The 20,509-nt window shown below is 37.5% G+C and overlaps 1 protein-coding gene across 1 annotated transcript in view; it reads right to left on the bottom strand.

The window, feature by feature from the left end:
- Window positions 1-1,285: 1,285 nt before the first annotated feature.
- The window catches only part of DMXL2 (Dmx-like 2), a 46,605-nt gene continuing 27,381 nt past the window's right edge, over window positions 1,286-20,509 (bottom strand). Inside the window, exons 24-43 of the mRNA XM_009330955.1 lie at window positions 19,710-19,901; window positions 18,030-18,106; window positions 17,225-17,355; window positions 16,290-16,538; window positions 14,505-14,686; window positions 14,013-14,143; window positions 12,967-13,052; window positions 12,518-12,719; window positions 11,346-11,463; window positions 10,469-10,531; window positions 9,987-10,073; window positions 9,785-9,906; window positions 8,895-9,033; window positions 8,236-8,296; window positions 8,022-8,149; window positions 6,362-6,439; window positions 5,659-5,750; window positions 5,024-5,076; window positions 3,677-3,894; window positions 1,286-2,675 (exon numbers count right to left, since the gene is read on the bottom strand). Coding sequence (XP_009329230.1) covers window positions 2,466-2,675; window positions 3,677-3,894; window positions 5,024-5,076; window positions 5,659-5,750; window positions 6,362-6,439; window positions 8,022-8,149; window positions 8,236-8,296; window positions 8,895-9,033; window positions 9,785-9,906; window positions 9,987-10,073; window positions 10,469-10,531; window positions 11,346-11,463; window positions 12,518-12,719; window positions 12,967-13,052; window positions 14,013-14,143; window positions 14,505-14,686; window positions 16,290-16,538; window positions 17,225-17,355; window positions 18,030-18,106; window positions 19,710-19,901 — 2,619 coding nt within the window. The 3' untranslated portion in view covers window positions 1,286-2,465. The remainder of the gene's footprint in view (window positions 2,676-3,676; window positions 3,895-5,023; window positions 5,077-5,658; window positions 5,751-6,361; window positions 6,440-8,021; window positions 8,150-8,235; window positions 8,297-8,894; window positions 9,034-9,784; window positions 9,907-9,986; window positions 10,074-10,468; window positions 10,532-11,345; window positions 11,464-12,517; window positions 12,720-12,966; window positions 13,053-14,012; window positions 14,144-14,504; window positions 14,687-16,289; window positions 16,539-17,224; window positions 17,356-18,029; window positions 18,107-19,709; window positions 19,902-20,509) is intronic.

Below are 20,509 nucleotides of genomic sequence, written 5' to 3'. Positions count from 1 at the left end.
TGTATTCGTCGTAGAGCTTAGTGACTCAATTTTTTGTTACTTGTTTGCCCGCTCGCATTCAAATTTTTGAGAGCTAGAGGTGAGACAGAACAGGAACTCCTTGATTTTAGTTTTGTTCTGGTGTTTCAGATTTCTAAATTTAACACTGAAACATAAATCCCTACTGTTGCTTTGTGTATCTAAATTCAAAGTGACGCTCTCGGACCCCCCCCACCTCCCTGAGTTCCTAAGCTGCCTGTGTACATTGGTAAAGTTCACGGAGCTCATCCGACTCTTTAGAAGCGAAGTATCACTTAAAGCCTGAACTGCACCGTGCTGTTTGACACCTGCGTGACACCCAGGCACCATCAAAGGGACTGATGACTTCGGGAACGTCTGTGCCTGCAGAACCTTGTCTAGCGAACGTGCTGGGGAACCACCTCAGCTGCAGCTAAGCTCCAGCGCGCGAGCGAGCGGCGGCTGGCCCTGGGCTGCATCCTCTCTTCTCAGCACACCTGCCGGTTTCACTGCGGCCGGGATTCAGGTCTCGCGTGCCAAGGAGAGAGATGCAGAGGGAGAAAAAAGAATACCACCGCCTTGAACTAGGACACACATCAAAACTCATACACCAAGAATTCTGTCTATACCTATAAAGAGTGTGCAACTTCACAGTCCAGAGCAACGGGTTTGTGTATGTGGGCTGCTTTCGATTTTTGTGGGATGGGGGGTTTTTTTTTTTGGGTTGGTAAGTTTTTTTGTGGGGTTTTGGGTGGTTTTTTTTGTTGTTGGTGGTGTTTTTTTAAAAATTGAATTATGGTACTAGTGAAGTAGACTTTTAGCTTGGGCAAATACAGTTCAAGCCAGAGGTGGCAGTTTCTAGGTCATGTGCCTATCTTAAATCACGTTAAATTTCTGAATGCCATTGTTGAACCACTCGAACCAACCTCTTGGAGAAGGAGGGCCAACAAATTCTGCCTCTTTTCTCAGTGACAGAACCAGGCCGTGTTTCTCGCAGCTGCCTTTGTTGGAGATGAAGAACTAAACCCTGTTAACCTTATGTTTTTCTAGGACAGCTGAAAATGCAACGCAAACAGCTAATCCTTTTTATCTTGGTACAGTCTGAGGCCAAGTTAAAGCTGGCTCAGGCAGCATCCAGTCAATCTACTGGAGGTTTAGTTAAATCTATTTAAACGTAAGGAAGAGTTCTGGAATGGACTGTTCCATGAAATAAAAGTAATTTATTTAACTTACAAAGGGAAAGCTGAACAATGACATTTACTCTTCTTTCTTCCCATACTTCACAGCCTGCAATTTAAAATCACCTTTGGAGAAAGGTGCTTTTTATTCTGGTATATTTTACAATACAGCACAGACATCAAAATTGCCATGGGAGGAATAAGACAGTTTGTTAACATTTAAATATGCAGACATCCGTTCCAGTCTCTTAAGAACATGGTTTTTGTTTACAACAGAAAAATACATCTGACAACAGTAGCTAGTTATATTACAAGCAAACAATATTGAACTCTGCATAGTTTATACAATATACTGTGGTAATAATTTAATTACCAGTTTTATCCACTATTTACTAGCTGGCCACATAAAGCCTGACATTCATCTGAAATGTGGCGTTACACGTTCTATTGGTATTCTCTTAACGGCTTCATTTAATGAAGTATTTTCTGGACAAATGAATTTCAAAACTAAAAGCCGACTAGAATCATGGATGTCTTCACTACAAACATTTAGTGCTTACAGTACGTTGCTAAAGTAAAGGCAGGTGTCCAATAGAAAACATAGCTGTCAGAAGGAAAGGAAAATAGTGTGCAAATTAAAAACCATCGCATTTAAAAACGTGTTGATGTGCAAGTTCCAGTATCGACTGTGTATTAATACTAACTGGGGAAAAAAGTCTCAGCATAAAATGATACGTGTCTCACAGTACGTTCTCGATTGCACATGTTCCACGGCATTTGCATCCATTACACTTTCTTGCAAAAATCGAATACACTGAGTACCCTTAATTAAAACTAAACTATTTTACAATGAGAAGTTCTGCACATGCTTCCATTAGTGGGAAAAAGGGGAATAAAAATGATCAGAATCACACCAGCAATGCTTACTGACTTGTAGAGCCACCGTGCCTGTTACGTGACTGACAATTGCCAGGATGTTTACAATACACTTACTAACTGCAGCTTGCGGGTTCCCGAGCGGTAACCCCGCCGGTGACTGACTGTACTGCGTTTAAGTCTTTGCTTTTACAATGCAGTACATGCATTCCCACCCCAGGGATCCTTATGGGCGTACTCAAAACATACCTGTTGTAAAAGTCTTTTTTTTTTTAATCTTTTTTCCCCATAATACTTAATGCTGCAGTAACTGCTTTGAAAGGAAGCAGAGTATTTCCTTTCCACAGTGCACGTCACTGTGTTTTTAGCTACTTAAAGGGACGTTATATAAAAACAGGATTAGCTCACGTAACGCTACAGAATGTCAAAAATGCCTGAAGGTACATTGAAAGCATTGGGAAGGACCCTCATTTTCAGCGTGCCATCTGCTCCACAGGAGAAGATACGATCGCCTTGCACGGTTTCGATCTGGGTGACACCAGCACCAATATTTCTGAAAATGGACTGCTTAGCATGTTCGTTTTTAAATGAATGAATTAAGTTATAGCCAGTCAGTCTCCACACCTGTATTGAAAGAGTGACAAATGACAAAAGGAAATTAAAATTAGGATTTGTATTTTTTCCCTAATGTTTCAGATTCCTGGCTGTTCTAAGCCCTGTTCAGCAAAGATAAAGGGTGTTTTTTGTTGCCCATTAGCAACAACTACAACAAGTCCGAGAGTCTTGAGAGGCTCCTGATGAACCATAAGGCAAGACAGCGTAAGGCTACCTTAACGCGGACGAGCTGGTTACTCGGCAGGGTGGAGCTGCCCTGTGGTACCTGATCAGTAGCGCCCCTCCCAGCTCCCCCCCCCGAAAGCTGCAGAAATGGACAGGTTGCGTTTTTATCCGAGATGCCTATTGTCAGCTTTCCAGCAGCTGGCAATGCTTTTCTGCTAAGGAATGCTGCAGAGAGTAAGCTGCATAATTAATCAGCACACAGAGCGGTAGCACAGCTGTCCGAGCCGTCTGTGGTGTCCTAAGGTGCAGGAGCCCTTTAAAACAGGGACAGTATTTCTGTTTTGGGGTTTTTTTGTTGTTGTTTGTTTCTTACTACCACCACATCTCAGTAGCTGTCTGGGGCTGCACCATCAAGAGAAAAACAGAACTTGGTGTTACAGAAACTTCACTCAATGTTGAAGTTACTGAGCGGCCCCTGTATTACGAAGAGAAATATCCAAAGGCAAAACCAGAACGTTTTTAAGAGGGAAAAATAAAGCTAAGATTTCAGAGTCATGCACTTTGCTTTATCCGCTTAAAATTCCGTCACACAACTTCAAAAAGACTGTTTAATCTTCTTTAGCAGAGAGCAAAACCTACTTGCTTTAGAAAGGCATCAGTATATTAAAGTTTGTATTATAAACGTAAGGCGAGCATCCTGTCTATCAGGTGTAGGTTTGGGTTTTTTGGGTTTTTGTTTTGTTACCGCGTTCACCTGGCTATTTACAGCATGCTGGTCAACGTACGACAACACGCTACTTCAGCTAAACGCTCTCCTCTACAACTGGGCTCCTCCGGTACCTTACCTTCATGTTGCCTTCTGCTGAGCCCGTAACGAAATAGTCCTCAGAAGGATCCAGTGCAAGGGCCTTAACGGCCGATTCATGTGCTTGGAAGGTGTAAAGGATTTGCCTCTGCCTGATGTCAAAGACGCAGACGTATCCCTTCCTACCTCCAGAAATTAGCAGTTGGTGTTTAGGAGCGTACTGAAGTACCGTGGCACCGTGATCGTGACAAGTGAAGGCTAAAGGAGAAGGATGTCAGAATTTAATAGATTTGGAACTGTAAGTAGCTTTCGATCTTAAAATGCATTTCTTCTATAAATTGTTTGCCGAGTATTTTCTAACTTGACAGATACGTTCCTTCATGTGGGTAATGTCCTACCAGCTGACAGCTTTTTCCTCCCGTGAGAGCTATACAGATCTAATGCACAAGAAAGCATGACATGCAGTCTAATTTATTTTAGAATACAGGCATGTTACCGGAATTTTAAAAAATTGAGAAAATATAAAATTCACCATATTAAGTTCAATTAAATTTCCAAGTTAAAAAAATAGTATAGCTGAACTAAAAAATTAAAGTAAATATTAATTACCTTACAGATGTGTTATTATATTCTAATTTCCTAACCCATTTCTCATAGGAGCCCTGACTCAATTTCTTTAAAATGAGGCCGAACTTCTGTGTGATCGGCTAGTTTTACAGTATGAATCTCAGAATGCACCTATGGCTTATTTGAGTACTGCGGTTGTTTGCAGATGGTTGAATTCACTTTTAAAAGCCCAGGTTATTAGTTGGATTTGTATGTATTTTTCTTTCACAGCACAACATGATGGAATTTTGCTTTAGTGCGTTACATAAAGATGAAATTATTGGACTTGGTCAAAGAGACACAAACATCTTTTTAGGGATCCGGTCCAAGTGCTGAGAGATGAGGACAGCAGACAGAAGGAGTTGCTTCTACTATTACCTACAGTCGTCTTTTCCTCTGTGCTTCGACAGAGTACTGGATATATTAATTAAGTGCCAGTTTAAGTGAAAGCCTGCATACGCACAAGAGTTCAATAATGCAGCCTTAATTAGTCAGCCGTTGATTTTTTTTTCAGGGCTGTGTTCAGATATTTTAGACTTCATTAATACCGTCACAAAACCAGCTTTGTGTATGACCTTCTTTCTTCATGCTCTTCTATATGGATTAGATGAACATCGTGCTAGAGACGATATAGTACCAGGTCTGGTGCGTGCGTTAGTGTGCAACGCACATTTAGACCAGTTCCCCAGTGCTGATTTTTCCCCTTGCCCCAAATGCATACCCGTGCTGTGTCTCCTTAGTCAGTAAGAAGCAGAGACGTCGTTTTCACTGCAGTACTTACCATGTATAAGACTGTTACCAGACGAAACCAAAGTGTCCCAGAGGCACACGTTTCTGAGGGGGGGAAAAAAGTCATTATGGCCTGCTGCTACGTGATTCACGGGGTGACACGACTCAGAAAGCGTTCGTGTTTTATGTCAAAGCCTAGAAGGTAGAACTGAACAAGGAGCCCTTGACTCTGCCGTCACTGGAGAGCATACGCGAAGTGTTAAGAACTTTAATTCTTTCTATGCTTTTATGCTTCTTAGTGGAACTATACTTTCTACCTTGAAGATGTGTACTAATCCTAGGTTGTACCAAGGAATTATAGAAGTTGTTCTTTTCGGAGACAAAGAGTTATCTTGCCTTTCCTGAACATATTTCTACCCCCAGCAACGGCATCACATCAAACTAGTTGCATTTGGAATAGGCCTTTAAAAACCTGGTTAACTGTTGACCACTCCTCAGAAAAACTAGATTTGGGGAACAAGCGACTGAAGGAATGATGTTCAAAGAAATCACCTGGCAAGTTCAAGCTGTAACAAAGCTTGGAACACTGAGCCTTAAAATGTCAGCCACGCATTAATGCACAAGAGCTAGCAAGTTAACGGAAATGAATAGCTTTGGTGAAATTCCTCACTGTTTCTTTAAACACACCTGTTATCATTGGACTGTCCCGAGGTAGCAACGAGACTTGAAGAGGTTATAAATGCAAAGTCACTTGTGGTCTTACTGTGGCACTGCCAACTCTGTTAAAAACAAAACAAAGAAAAGAGATGCAATCTGACCGGTTGTAGTCTGCATCAAAAGTTACTATCAGTCTGATGTCACTGATAGCGTAACACAAGCAGTCTTTTAAACAAAGTTTAAAAACTGACGGGCAATGCAGTTTGAAACCTCAGAGAATGGAGCAATGGATTAAAATTCCAGTATAAAATAAAAAGATACTAAAATAACTGAACTATAACAAATTCACAATGGAGTGTATCACAATAGCCTGAATTTCAAATTCAGCATGGTCTTAATGTACTGTTAAGAAGCAGTGAAAAGAACTGAAGAGTGTATTTTTACTAAGTCTTGGGGTTTTAAAGTAATTACTGTCAGCTCTGATTTTTAATTTAATCGGGGGTAATGCTGAAGTAGTATTTCTAATTACATTGCAGCTTATGATTATTGTACAATTAGTTTTCCAGAGATGTATCACTGAAACTCTACCGTTGTTTTGATAAAGTATGCCAATTAAAAAGGAGCAAAATCAAAAACATCTCAGTGAAAGTCTTAGGCTTTTGGCCTGTCTTGAGCCTCAGAGACTTAACTTTCCTCTATAAGAAGAAAAAAATAAAAATTTCTGTTTACTTACCAGATAGGGCTTAGGATTTGAGGTGGTTTGGTTTACTTGCCAGATACTTAGAAATCCTTCACCATCAGCAACACCACACTGCAAAGAACGAACTGCATTTATTAGCGTAACGTACTGGTTACTGGATGCTTACTTCCTGACAGCAAACAGCTGACTTCAGGAGAAAACCCACCTAAACCACCGAACCATTGCCTGGCACATTAAATATCAACAGCAACGATTGTCAGGTACAAAAAAGTAGTTTAGAAGCCAAGTGAGTTCAGTGCCGATTGTTTAATGATTATTTAATGATCGATGCTCTCCTACATACCTAACTCTTTTCTGCAAATGGAGGCTTTTTAAGCATGGCAGCTTATCTTTCAAATCCTAATGTTAAATGCTAAAGCTTACAGAGGCATCACTACTCCGTGACTCTACTTGAAACTGCTTAGTAAAGTAAGATGCGTGACAGCATGCCGTAAAAGCACGGTGAGAACAATTATGGAAGGACTGCACTGTATCATGAATGGTAAAATGACCATAAACCAAAGTTATATTTGTTAACCGAAATGCATAACAATTAATACTGTATATTCTGTACAGCATATTCTATACCTATAAGTATTTTACAAAATGTTTTTAGAAATAATTAGAATTATTTTTTATATTTTCTCCTTTTAGTCGGGTTTCATGAGTTCTGCCTGAGTGACCTCCATGTGGAGCAGCGGGGACAACTAGTACACCTTAATTTCTTACTTAAAATTGGTTCCCATGTGATGTTAAGATTGTAATTTCTTAAAACATAACCAAAACAGTAACTTTTATAAAAAGTTTAAATGAGATTTTATGCTACCTGAAGATAGGTATGCTGGGAGATACTTTTTATGTCCAGCTATTTCTGAATGTTGGCCTTTGCTGTTTCATAGCTATCTTACAGTCATGCCCAAACTCCTTTAATTCACTTTTTATGGCTTTTAACTATAATGAAGTTAAATAGTTTGTCAGTAAAACGCAGGCAAGACCTGCTAAAATAACAGAATGGGCAACATGAAAAACTGAAGAGGTGGGTATTCCTCCCAATTTCTTTCTCTGTCCACTCCATTTTCTGCATCTCTCATACCTCAGAGAGTCATTTCTGGCCAAAGTGTATGGCTCTTCTGTACTCTCCTCCTGCTCTCCACTGTACTGGAGTATACTTACATTCTCCAACTATTGGGTGCTATTATATGTATCTGCTGGGAAATGCGTTCTGTCAGAACTGTCTTGGCCAGAGCGCACAGTGTGAAGCAGCTCTTGAAGACCCGTGCCTAGATTGATACAAGTTTGCTTCTACAAAGTAAGCTCAATTGTTTTTTTTTTAATGTTTAATTTAAAAAGGTCACTACATGGGAACACAGATTTCAGAACAGGGAGAATAAAGAGTCTGAAAATGCGGCAAATGGGACATGGATAGCAGTGTGAAGCTGACGGAAGAGAAAGGAGAATAAGGGTCAGCGTTTATTACAAAGCTTCCATACGCAGCCAGAATGAAGGATACAATACTGCTTATGCCATCATGCCAGGACACCTGAACGGTTTTGTGCGTCGCCAGTTACAACTGTTTTAGAGGTCACAGCACAACCAAATGTTTCCTTATGAACAAAAAAAAAAAAAAAGGAAAAATCCTGAATGTTGTACTTACCTTATTGCCCTGGGAATTGAAATACATTCTTGTAACCCTGGCATTCCCAGCCTGCCGGAAGCATACCAATTGCTGTGGCCTTGTCCACTCAAACATTCGAACGCTACCATCTTGTGCTCCTGTAAGATCTAAGATTAAAAGATAGATGTTCGTTAATACTACAGTATTTTATAGAAAATTATCTACTCTGTACTAGTAAGTGTGATTCACTTACAATACTGATGGACTGGATGTGAAGCCATTCTCTTGACGTTATTCAGATTTCTTTTAATAAGCTTCATATAAAACAAATACAAATTAAAATAATTTTGGAAAAAAGACACAAACACACTCTACAATTTTGTTTGTACTACTACATGTTGAGTGTCCCCCGTTAAAAAAAGCCTGTTAAGCTAACGTTACTGCATCTAATTATGTTTAGTTGCAGTATAGTAATTAAAGCCTGTTTATGACAGTTCAAATAGTATTAATATTATCTTCTATTATACAAAGAACTTAAGCACATGCTGATGTGTATGCTTTTGATATTAGTCCCAAAGCAAGAATTTAAAGTTTGGGATTGTTCTGGTTTTGGTTGGCTCTTTTTGTTTGTTTGTTTTGTTTTGTCCCCAGAAAACTCCAGGTCCTACCTCAATGTTCCCACGAGAAAAACCTGATTGTCCCACTGTTTTCTATGTCGCAGTAATTCTATGCCACAATATACAAGAAAGTGCTTAGTTTGGCCGCCTTTTTGGCCAGGTCTTGGTCATTGTAGGCTTTTCATATCAACATTTAATTAACAGTATGATGACTAACGCACACTAGGTCTCTCTACTAAATAATACACTAAAAAAAGTAACGGTCTCCCGAGCCGCACGCAACAGAAGTACTTACCACGCCAGCGCCGGTGCTAGTCTGACCGCTGCCTAACCACGGCATAGATGAAGACGGTTGTATCTGATTCGCTCCGAAAGACGGCGCAGTTGACTGAGTTAGTGTTGTGGTAGAACCACGAAAGTCAATATCATCAGAACTGTAAAACAGCAGTGCTCTGCTTTAAACAAACGTTTCTTTGCTACCAATGCTCTTTGCTTACCTCATTGTTAAGAGCCTAATGGCAGTGGGTAGAGGAAGTGATTATAATGAGACCGTAAATTGATAATTCCTGCACTTAGGTTGTACAAACGCTTTCCACGTGCTCCAAAGCTATCGGTGTTTTACCTCAACAGATGATCCTAACTGTGGCAGGTTGATGTCGAGAATATACGCTCTCTTGAGAAGAATATTGTTGGAATATTCCTGACCTGCCCGTCTATACGTACATCTGTTCTGTGCGATGGAGCGTGGTACAGATGAGCGCTTGCTGCAGCTGATACATTCACAGTTCTCAGCACAATGATGGAGGAGACAGTAATTCCGGCCGTTGCATTATACAACTAGCACCAGCTACCACAACTAGCCTCAACACTGCGGTGACGCAACTGCAGTGTTTGTAAGGTAGCACTTCCTTTATTAGCTTATGCACCATGGGATTTTACTTCACTGTGCAGTGCAGACATGCCCAAAACACTCAAACCCCTCAAAACCTTAGCTTCTCCGTGCGTAAAACAAAGACAGTAATTATTCTTTTGCCTTCCCTCACTCCTTTGTAAAGCAATCTGAAACCTACTGAAGAAGAGTAATTAACTTTTTTTGTACGATCCACTTGCGCTTACACAGGTGTTATATATGCAGCCTCACAGTAAACCAATACTCTCAATATAACCAGAAAGAAACAATCCCACCTTTTAGACTCTCTGTCATATTCTTCCCCAATCCATATAAATGACTGAGCAGCCAGTAGAGCGGAAATATCAAGTTCTTGAACGTCATGTGTAGATGCCAAAACAATTTCATTGCTGTTTGCCTATGGAGCACAAATAGAAAACTTACACTAACTATAATTAAGATCTTTTTATTACACTTATTGTAGTATTTGAGGCTTACCTTATTAACTGCAAATGCCATTATCATATCTGATTCTTTGTGAATGATTTTTGCTTTTCCTCCAGGGTAGCCAAGATCTGCTTCAACCTACAAAACATTTATAAGACGTTTCAGTTAGCATGAAAATCCATTTTGTAGTGGTACATTCAGACTGCAAAAATCTATACAGAATTCATGCAAGAAAAGTTCAGTGGCCTCAGCATTGTTTAGGAAGCTAAACTTTAGACTTCTCATACTCTTTGGTGTTCTAGAAGCCAAAAGTTATATTTGAGTGTAAGAAACACAAAGTTGTGTGTGCAACGCTATTTACAAGGTGTTCACTCATCCCAATTATCAGGACATCCAAAGGTAATTCACTGATTAAAAGCCTGCCACACAGACTACACAGAACATAGAGCTTCTGTTAGTCACGTTAGAGAAAGAAAAGCCAGTTCCACAGAACTTTTAAGAATGTGCTAGAGGTTTGGGAGAAGGGATACTACCTTGGTTTTGTGATCTTCTGCTACGCAGTTTTGTTTGACCTGCTCCACACGATCTTCTACAGACTACATAACATCACACAGTCACAAACACAAAACACATGCACAAACAAATATAAAAAAAGAATGAAACATTCCAAACTAGATTTTAAAGGCCACTCTGTCAGTAAATGATGACAAATGTATTTTTAACTTTTTATAAAAGGCACAGAAACTGAGACAGGAATCTAAACAAACTCACTTAAAATGTAATGCCTCCTAAATGAACACAAAATGTATGATATAGTAAATAAATGGAGGAGTCATACACACACAAACTCCATACTTACAGGAATGCTTAAAGATATTAAATAGTATACTTATTTCCCATGGTTCTTATGTGGTGGTTTAAGTTTTCAGTTAGAACTCATTACAGTTGTAACTGGTACAATTCGTAAAACCCCATATTATATATTACTATATAATATTACTTTTATATGTATATATTACTCATGCATATATACATATACACAAAGTAATAGCTCATTTAAATTTCTTTTTCAATATGACACACAAAAAATATTATATGAATACTCAAATTTATTTACTTATTACCATTATTGCAAATGTTCTGTTTCTTTATTAGGACAGTATTCAAATATACATAAAGGTAGGGTGAGATATGTCTTGTCTAAAAATATTCGGTTCAATTGATATTTCAATAAACAACATGACGGTCATGTTGATTTAAAAAAAAAAAAATCCAAACACTGTAAAATGAAAGAAAGGAAACGGAAATACCAACAAAAAAATGGAAAGAAAAATTAAAAGAAATACTGAAGAGACTGAGGAACAGTTACAATTGAGCTTTCTTTTAAAAAAAGTTACATCCTTTGTTTACCTCACTTTGCTTTCTTTTCTTCGTGAATATATATCTTATGAAAGTCTCCTGAAGAAGTTCTTGCTTCACAAGAAAATGCCAGAGCCTTTTTGCTGGAAGAGCTGAATAATCCTTTGATCTGGATAAAACAGAAAGTTGGGGGTGGGGGAGGAGGATAAAAGCATCAATGTAATTAAAGGTGGACAAAACCCCAAATCTAAAGAAAGACTCTGAATGACTTTACAAGAAACTCCAATTTGAAGAGAAAAAAACCCAAACAACAAAAGCTTAAGCTCTAATTTGTTCAAGACAAATATCAAGACACACTTTTTTCTTGCATTTTTTTAAAATCCACATTACGTTACTAACTTCCAGGTACTACAGTTTAATCTGCTGACTTGCATTTATGTCTATATTTGCACTCTACTAAAACTGCTTTTATGTTGGAATTATGCGGGCCCTACAGAATTTCCTTCTCTATTTCTTTCAGTATTTGAAAGAATTCACAAATATTTAGCTCATATATGAGCCAAATAAAATTCATTGCCTCGGATTTGGGGACAAATATTTCTAAAGAAGCAGTGGAAGTTTGTAAGAATATTTTAATAAAATCCCTATAGCAGTATCAACCATGCAAATCCAAAGTCATATATAGTGAGCAAACCTAAAGTTGTATTTCAGTATATTGAGAAAAGCAAGCTATTTTTGAGTTGAAAATATGGTTCGCTATCTGCATTTAAAGATAGCTGCAAGCATGACACTGGTCTAAACACAGGACCGTACTACAACTTTCTTTTTCTCCTCCTCCCGACATCTGCATGTATTATTTAAGTCTTGTCTTTTGTTACTGAGGTAGGGTGGGAGGCAGCTGCTACTGGAGGAACAGTAAAAGAGGTTGAACAGGGTCTTCCCAGCAGCAGCTGTTGCCCTTGATTTGTAGTCTTCCAAGCTCCGCTCTTTCCTTCTTATTTTGCTTTCTTGCTGCAGTTGTGAAAGATGCAGCAAAGTAAAGGCTGCTGCAGGAGACAGCGGCACAAGAAGGAACAAAGGGACGCGGGAAAGTGCTTTCTGTAAAGCATTGGCTAGAACTAAGATCTAGCCAACCTTCATTTGGCTGTTTTACTTTAGGTGGAAATACTCTTCAGTATTTCTATGATCAAAGAACGTGGTTTTGCTAGGAGAAAAATACTTACTTGAATGGCGTGTTTTCAGGTTCTATCATTGCTTTATTGCGGAGAATAGCTGGTCCTGCACCTACGCCAAGGTCACTAGGGTAAGTATTGATGTAGTTTGGTGGTGGGCCTTCAAACTGGTCCATTCTATCTTGAAGAATCTGTTCCCAGTGTTCCAAATTTTTTATTACGGCAATGCCCAATGGTGATGTTACAGGCAGATCTAAACAGAAATATTAAGAGTAAGGCTTAGAGGAAAAAAAAAAACATTTAATTTACAGTGTGTATAAAAAAAATCCAGAATAATACAACCATCCAAAAAAAAGAATCTTGAAAGGAAACATAGTTGTGGGCCATTGTAAAAAATAATGTATTAAATTATTTAAATTTAAAAATGAAAGTTAAAAAGCAAAGTCTGACAGAAAGCCACTTATACAGAAAACTAAAACGTAAAGCCAAATTTAACATACCGGTGAATTCCAGACCAGCAATGGGAAAGAAGTTCTTAACATTGTGCAGAACTAATTTTACCATTGTCAGATGCAGAAGAGCCCAGCTGTATAAAAAAAGAATATTTAGTTGTGTTAAAACAACATTAACACAGTTATCTGCAGAATATTTTTCTCTTTCTACCGAATACACAGATTAGAAAAACAGTGTAGATGGTTCACTGAGGTTTACCAGACACACAAGAGAAAGCTACTTACATATCAACTATGCAACCTAAGGGTGCCTCTGAGGGCACCTCACTCTAACAGATAGTATCCCTTTCTCTCTTTTACAAACCCCAGATTATTGTAGTCTTCCCCCAGATAAGAGAGTGTAAATGCGTGAGCCTCTGCAAGACGGAGAATTACGTACAAGCCCCCTGAAACGCCTCCTGACACTCTCCATGAAATCGTGATGAATACAGACAAGACGTTACTTGAGTTTGGCATCCATGGCAGAAGCTTTCACGCTCAAAGAGTCTCACAGATATCAAAGATACAAATCCTATACAGCACAGCTGTAAGGACTAATGAGACACTTGAAGAGTCTCTCATAAAGGAGCCATCATTCTTCATTATTATAATGCTGAGGTCATCCACTTTATTCCATTTTATCTTGCAACATTTTCTTTTTTAAGTGTTCTACTTAATCTGCCCCTCATTCAAAAAACTAAAGATCACGCTTGCATCAGTAGTCTAAAACATCATTCTAGAGCTGGCATTGTGGTTCTTTGTGTCTTAAAAATGAAGATTTTTTTGTTTTTGTTTTTTTCCCCCCTCCCCAAAAAACACAAACCACATGGCTTTGACTTCCTAATCCCGTTTTTGTAGGCAAGTAAACGGGGAACTGTTATTGTGATGAGAATTTGTCACTTCTGTAATCCTGTTGCCACAGATAAGTCTTATCCACAGTACTACAATTATTTGACTTAAACTGGACAGTGCAGAGGACCTGTATTTTCTTTAATTTGGAAGCAAAGGTAAGCACACGACATAATTATTCTAAAACAGTGGCTATTTCTGCTAACCTGTAAGAATTAGCATCTTTGTGTTCCTGGATCTGTATATCAGAGAGGAAAGCATCATCCTCTTCTTCATCACTGTGAATGCTTTCATCGGAATCATATATAACACCGCTGTCTGATAAAGGAAGAAATGGCTGCAATGCAAAATAAAAGTCTGCTATAAAAGCAATTTTCTGATCTCTTAATACTCAACTCTTACTTTAGTTATCACTGTCATAGAGTTTAAGTGACAACAACTGAACCTATAAATAAGCTTCCCTGAAACATAAACAAGTAGCAAGGGGAAAAGTGTTAATCTCTATTATTGGCAAGAGACATGTTTTGAAAGTTAAGTATATAGACTTGTAGGCTCTTCATCTTTTATTATGAGCATAACATTCTGCAGTTTACTACAAAAAGCACTCGGAATTTTCACGTTATTTTTGTCCTTTAAAACTTAACAGAGAAGAAATACGCTTTTATGAACTGTAACTTATACTTTCCATTTTAAATTACCTTTGCCATAAAATAGTCCCACATGCTGAGTTCTGGAGGGATAAACTTTTCTTTGTAAGAGGGTCTTTCTGCAGGTACCGGTGGGGGCACGCTGCTATCTTTTACAGGTCTTCCTGGCACTAGCATTCTCATATTAAACCGACGGCGATGTTTATCCATTTCTTCCGATGGAAGAGGCGGTGCTAAATTCAGGTAATTTGAAAAGCTGATATTAATATTGCATCTTTAGAAATGGCTAGATTTTATAATTGAAGCAACTAAAACCATTGTTATTGGTACTAATTTCTACTGATTCAGAAATCAAAGCCAGCCTAAATAAAGTAAGTGTAATCACACAAAAAGTTCACTTATGATAAAGTCAATAACTCTGGCATCTATCCCTTGGGTATATCATGAGAAATACATTTTATTATCTGAATTAAGTTCTCAGGAGATGCAGCTTTTAAGTAAAAAGCTTTTAGCTGAAAAATTTCTCAAGAAAAATGAAGAAATTTTGTTGAGAAATAAAAGTAATATATAAAATTTCACTGAACTGTAAACTGCACAAGTAGCAGTAGTTATTCAAAATATAAGCTAAGGAACTCTTAAGATAGCGAAGAAAATTTGAATAGAGAGACGGGCTTTTTGACTACTGAAGTCTATTTTAAAGTGTTATGATTTAAAATGTCTTAATAGTTATCAAAATATTAATGCGGAATTTGTTTTTCAAAGTGTTATTGGCCAGGCAACACTGAAGACCACACTTACTTTATTACAAACGAGCTAGATATTTAAACACTTTTTTTTTTTTTAAAGCCACTACTAACATTCATCTACACTGCAAGTTTTTACAAACCTTCATTACCATCCTCTGAAACATCAGAAGCTGTAGCAGCTTGTAGTTAAAGGAAAACAGAATACATCTCAAATGAAGACATGACTTTATAGAAGTTATTCATATTAACATCTTGTGAAAATAACTGCTCTAAATGAGTTTAAGTTATTCCATGAATGACAGATACCTGTTGTGTGAACTTATAATGGTGCATTGCCTTATTACCGTTTTGTTTTGTATTTCAGATACGGAACATCTAATTTCTGCATAAGTTTCAAGCCTATCGTTGTTTTGAAAGTCTATGTGACGTGATTTTCAGTATCGTTGCCGTGTGAGATCTATGACAAACGGTTGTATTTGCCTTTGTCTCCAGAGCCTGAATTCAGTCTCCACTTTTGCTTTTCCTCATGCGGTATATTAAGACATGCTCATCTGTCTCTGCAAAATTCCTGGTTTTAGTTGGAGCTTACATATGCATGAACTATTTTTCTGACAGATGAAGTTGATACTTCTTCTCTGTAGTCTTGTGCAAGGTGAAATCGTATCTTGCAATAGAAATTGCTTTCAGAAATACTGTTTCCAAGTTACTGCAGTCGTTAAATAGTAACACTCATCTCTCGCATACAGAAAACCATAGGTATGAACACTGATTTATACCATCTGTTTTTTCACTAAAAAATGATGACTGAAAGTCCTGGAAAGTGTTATAAGGAAGCATCTAATAGTAATATTAGCAATATAGGAACTGTACAGTTTGTATGGCAAATTCAAAATGTGCTGGGTGCCATTACAAAGGACAATCGCAAGACTATTTTTTCTGCTTTTTAATTAATATACCAGTTTTCTTGCCAGTAGATACTTAAATTCTGCTTGCTTGGTTTTTGACTTTAAAAGGAAGGAAGTCTCTCCTACTGGGTTACTAAAATGTATAAAATGCAAATCATTAGCATGACCTTTTGAGAACAAAGTACCTGGAATATTTTCTGACTGCCTTCGAGGTTTTACAAGAAGTTTCACTCCTCCGCCAAAAACAGCAGCCCACATTCGACTGTTCAAAGGATGGGCTGCTAGTCGAAATAATTCATTACATGAATTGGTTGCGAGGGCGTGTATAAGGAGACTCAGGTAGACGGCTACAACAGCTTCACAAAGTAGGATGTTTAACTTCGGTTGATCTTCATCCTGAGCTGAACTTAAGAGATTTATAAGTGAACTCACACCTACAAAGAGAAAAGAGGAAAAGTTCTATGTTAAATGAGTAGGAGTACAAAAGGAAGAAAAGGAAATGTTTCACCTCTACATTTTATGTTAAACGTATACTAATAGCCACATGATACTTTTATTCAGGTGAAACATACTATTAATATTTTTCTTAAAATCATAAAGTTCAAAATTTAAAAAAAGCCTTCTTGGGTCTGGGACTTCTGCGTCGTACCTCTCTGCAAATACTAGGGGCAGTTCAGCTTGCCTATGAAATTCCTGCGCTGTTTCCACAGTTGACCTCAAAATACTAAAATTATGCTCATACTTTGGGAGCAGTTGTTTTGATAGCTATACCCAGTAAAGCATAGATGTAAGACAGTATTGTAGAAACAGCTAACAGAAATAGCTTTGCTAGGGGGTGAGGCAGGCTGGAGGAAAACATTTTAGGATGACGCATTATCAGCTTACTGAGTTTATCCTAAAGATCGTGGTCTCTTCTTCAAGCAAGATGTTTGCCATATAGAAAGTTTATTCGTTTTGATACGTGAAAGAGTTAAAGGCTGTTATTAATCTGAGAACTAAATCAGAAACACTTATCCATCACTGATCATCCATTTCATCCATCATATTAGAGGATAGTGAGGTAACTTTGAAACGTGGAGCTGGTCCAGTGGTGCTAAAAGTAACCTTATTTTTGCCTCACCAGGCCACTGAGCAGGAGACGAGTTTGGAGTTGCATGCTCTTCGATACTTTCTGTCCTCAGTCTGCGTCGATCACTCAAAAGCAGTCCTTGATAAACCATCCCTGTAAACTGATTCGCTTCTGTTTGACTGCTAAATACAAATTAATTTTTTTCTGATGAGAAAGGATTTTAGAATATTTTTGTAATAAAGTATCGTATATATACATGCTTCTCATTTTAATCAGAAAATGCAACATTTAAAATTCTATAGAACTAAGTCAAGAATTTTGTAACTTCATGGTATACAAAATACATTTTTTTATTAAAACTTTAAATGTTTCCATGTGGCATTATCAATTTTAATACGTTATGTGTGTAGCTCCACATATGAAAAAGGCTTTTTCAAAAACTTTAATTACATATTTGTTCTGAAGAATTTTTTTAAATGTTTTTACAGCATTCTCTTCCAGTTCCATTTTGGAATACAAACTGACTTCAGTTAGGCTTAAATGTTTCCCCTGCACTCCTATTCAGCAATGAATGTGCTGTGGAAAACAGCATTCAAATATTTTTCAGAAGCATCCCAAGTGAGAGTGACACCAGATTTTCCTATTATTTATTGGAAAAAATCTGAATGATTGGTGTTATTTTGTCTGTGTAAAACTGATCTGGCATATCAAAGCTAGCAATGTGTAAACTGTGTAAGTATCTATACCCATACACAGATATTTAATCCCCTTTTTAGACACATGCATGAAGAATTTCCATTTTGGGTACACAAAGTATACACCAAATGTAGGACTGTAAGGAAACTTCCATTTTTACCTGTAGCTGTGGCTGTCACATAGTGCTTGATAAATGGATGCAGAAAGTGAAGCTGCTAAAGAATGAAGCGTGTACACCTAAAACAAAGAGAGCCAATAAGCTATATATAAGTTATAGATAAAAGGTGAGTAAACTACAATTCTTTCTAAACAGCGTTGGAAATGTGTTATGCAGGAATGTTCTAGTTTTAAACCGAGTGCAGGAAATAGTAACTGAATGTTACTTTAAGTTTACAATACAGTACTTTGATCTTGAACAAGCAGTTGTGATTTTCATTTGATTGCAGTCAAAACCTTCTAATATTATGTCAAGATAATTAACTTTATTCTAATATAGAACTGCTGCCATGAATGAGTATACTGAAGGAGTGATTAAGTATGCCCTGTTATGATAATGAATTTAATAGAACGGTTCCTGGAAGCCGTATTACATAACATCGCAGTTCAATGTAGTAGCAGTTGCTCAACATGCATAAAATACAAAATTTTGTGTAATCATTGTATGATTGTTTGATCTATAATCTCTTCTTTACTGCAGTTCTGTGTTATAAATTTCCAGAAGTCTCCGGGAGTAACAAGAATAATACTCCGTTATTGCCTCACAACGCAACAGAAACGCTCCAGTTCTTAAATAGAAGAAATGTGAGGATTTCTTGGAAAGTCCGATGAAATCCACAGTGTGAAGAAAATGATACTGTCAAACTGTTAAAAATGTAAACTTTTTTAAACCCACCCTGTGTTCATTTCCATCTTTTCCTACCATCTTTCCATTTAATCAAATGCTAGACCTTAGATTACAGCTATGAATTATCTAACTAGTTGGTTTGCAGTTAGGAAGTGTCAGCTCTTCTTTCCGAATTCTCTTTTAAAAGAAAATGCATGTGAAGTATGAGGTTTTTAGAGTAAGAAAGATGCTTGCTGTGGCATAAGGCAGGATGGAAAAGGAGTCAACTGATACAAGAGAAAATGATACATAAATGAGCTTGGGTTACAGTTGTAGAAACGTAACTGCCTGGCAGTGGGACAACCCATCCTAATTTTTCCCTACTTTCACTTAGTCAATAGAAATTCAAATTAATTTAATGAATATGAACACTGATCTAAACGTACAAAATAATGGTTTAGTTTCTTACTAACTGTGTCATATTCTCAGGCTCTTCGGCTTTCCCCCCGCCTCTATTTACTGAATCTGACCAGAATTTATTCACCCCCAAGTATGGCATCAGATAAAGAAATTCACCACAATTCCTTAAAAACCAGTACACTTGAGGAAATTTGCGCTAGAGTAAGGTTTAGAATATCTATATTAATAGAAGGTTATAATGTAACTTTTTTCATTAATCTCCCTACAGGATTTGACTAGAATGATACTAATTAGTTAACTTAGATGATCGTGTTGTTTTAAGAGCCAAGAATTCACTGTTTTACTGAGCATTCACATTTGGAATAGTTTCCTGAGAATGACCAGAATTTGGATGAAAGGGAACTAACCGGACTCAGAAAGATGTCAGAAAGCAAGCGGTTAACTAGCATTTTCAGTTCGCCAGACTTAAGGGAGAAGGTCAGTATTGGGAAAGGGTAAGTGTTGAAAAGTTAACTCAAACACTGCATTTTATTTTTCGCATGCTCACTCCCCATTTTAGAAAAAATCATTTAGCATTTCCTGAAAGCTTTTAATTACCTTGACATCTTCAAAATTAGGATGTGGTGGTGATTTCATCTGCACAATAGTGTAAAGAATATCATGGATGTGGTTGTTTAAATACAGCACAGGATTAGCTATCACAGTTTTTGTGGATGCTATGCTTGCAGAAAGCAACGGTAGTGTTGTGGGTAACGGAAGTGGAGACTGAAGTTGTTTTACAGTAGTTTCCTGTTTAAAAGAAAAGATTGTATTTAAAATTATTGCTTTGAGAAAAAAAGTTAAAAAAAAAAAAACAACTTTACATCTTAAATGTTCTTCCAGGGTTATTTATCTTCTTCCACTGCCGTCCACTCAGTACAGGCAAGATTTTACTGTGACTGATGTCAAAAGTAAGTTCTTAGTTACTACAATAACATGGATCAGACCCGATAGCCAAGTTTGCAGGAACACTTTTTGATTTAGTGCAGGAAGAGTATTTTTTACGTAGTTCATTAGGAAGCGTTGGGATTGTCTATTAAGAAACACCAACTAAAAATGCACTTGCAGTAGTATAAGTTGACATAATCCTCGCTGGTCTGAGTTTAATAACAAAAGTCAAATTTGCACTAATCGGAGTTTCTCAAGTGGAAATGAACAGAATTTTTTTTTTTATTCTTAAAAGTATGTGCTAAGCCTAGTACCACCAAAACAGCTGTCTACTGCTCCCATTTGAAATGTGAGAAATCTAGGACTAGAGCAAGTTAAATGACTTGCCCAGTATTAGATTATCTGCTGTTAGCTCAGGTTAGTCATTAACATTTGCTGGAAAATATCTCTTTTTGTATGCCATAATATAG

This window comes from Pygoscelis adeliae, unplaced genomic scaffold (genome assembly GCF_000699105.1).
Source record: "Pygoscelis adeliae isolate BGI_AS28 unplaced genomic scaffold, ASM69910v1 Scaffold318, whole genome shotgun sequence".
Lineage (NCBI taxonomy): Eukaryota > Metazoa > Chordata > Aves > Sphenisciformes > Spheniscidae > Pygoscelis > Pygoscelis adeliae.
Note: the sequence above shows the minus strand (reverse complement) of the source record. Positions and strands in the feature narration are given on the sequence as shown.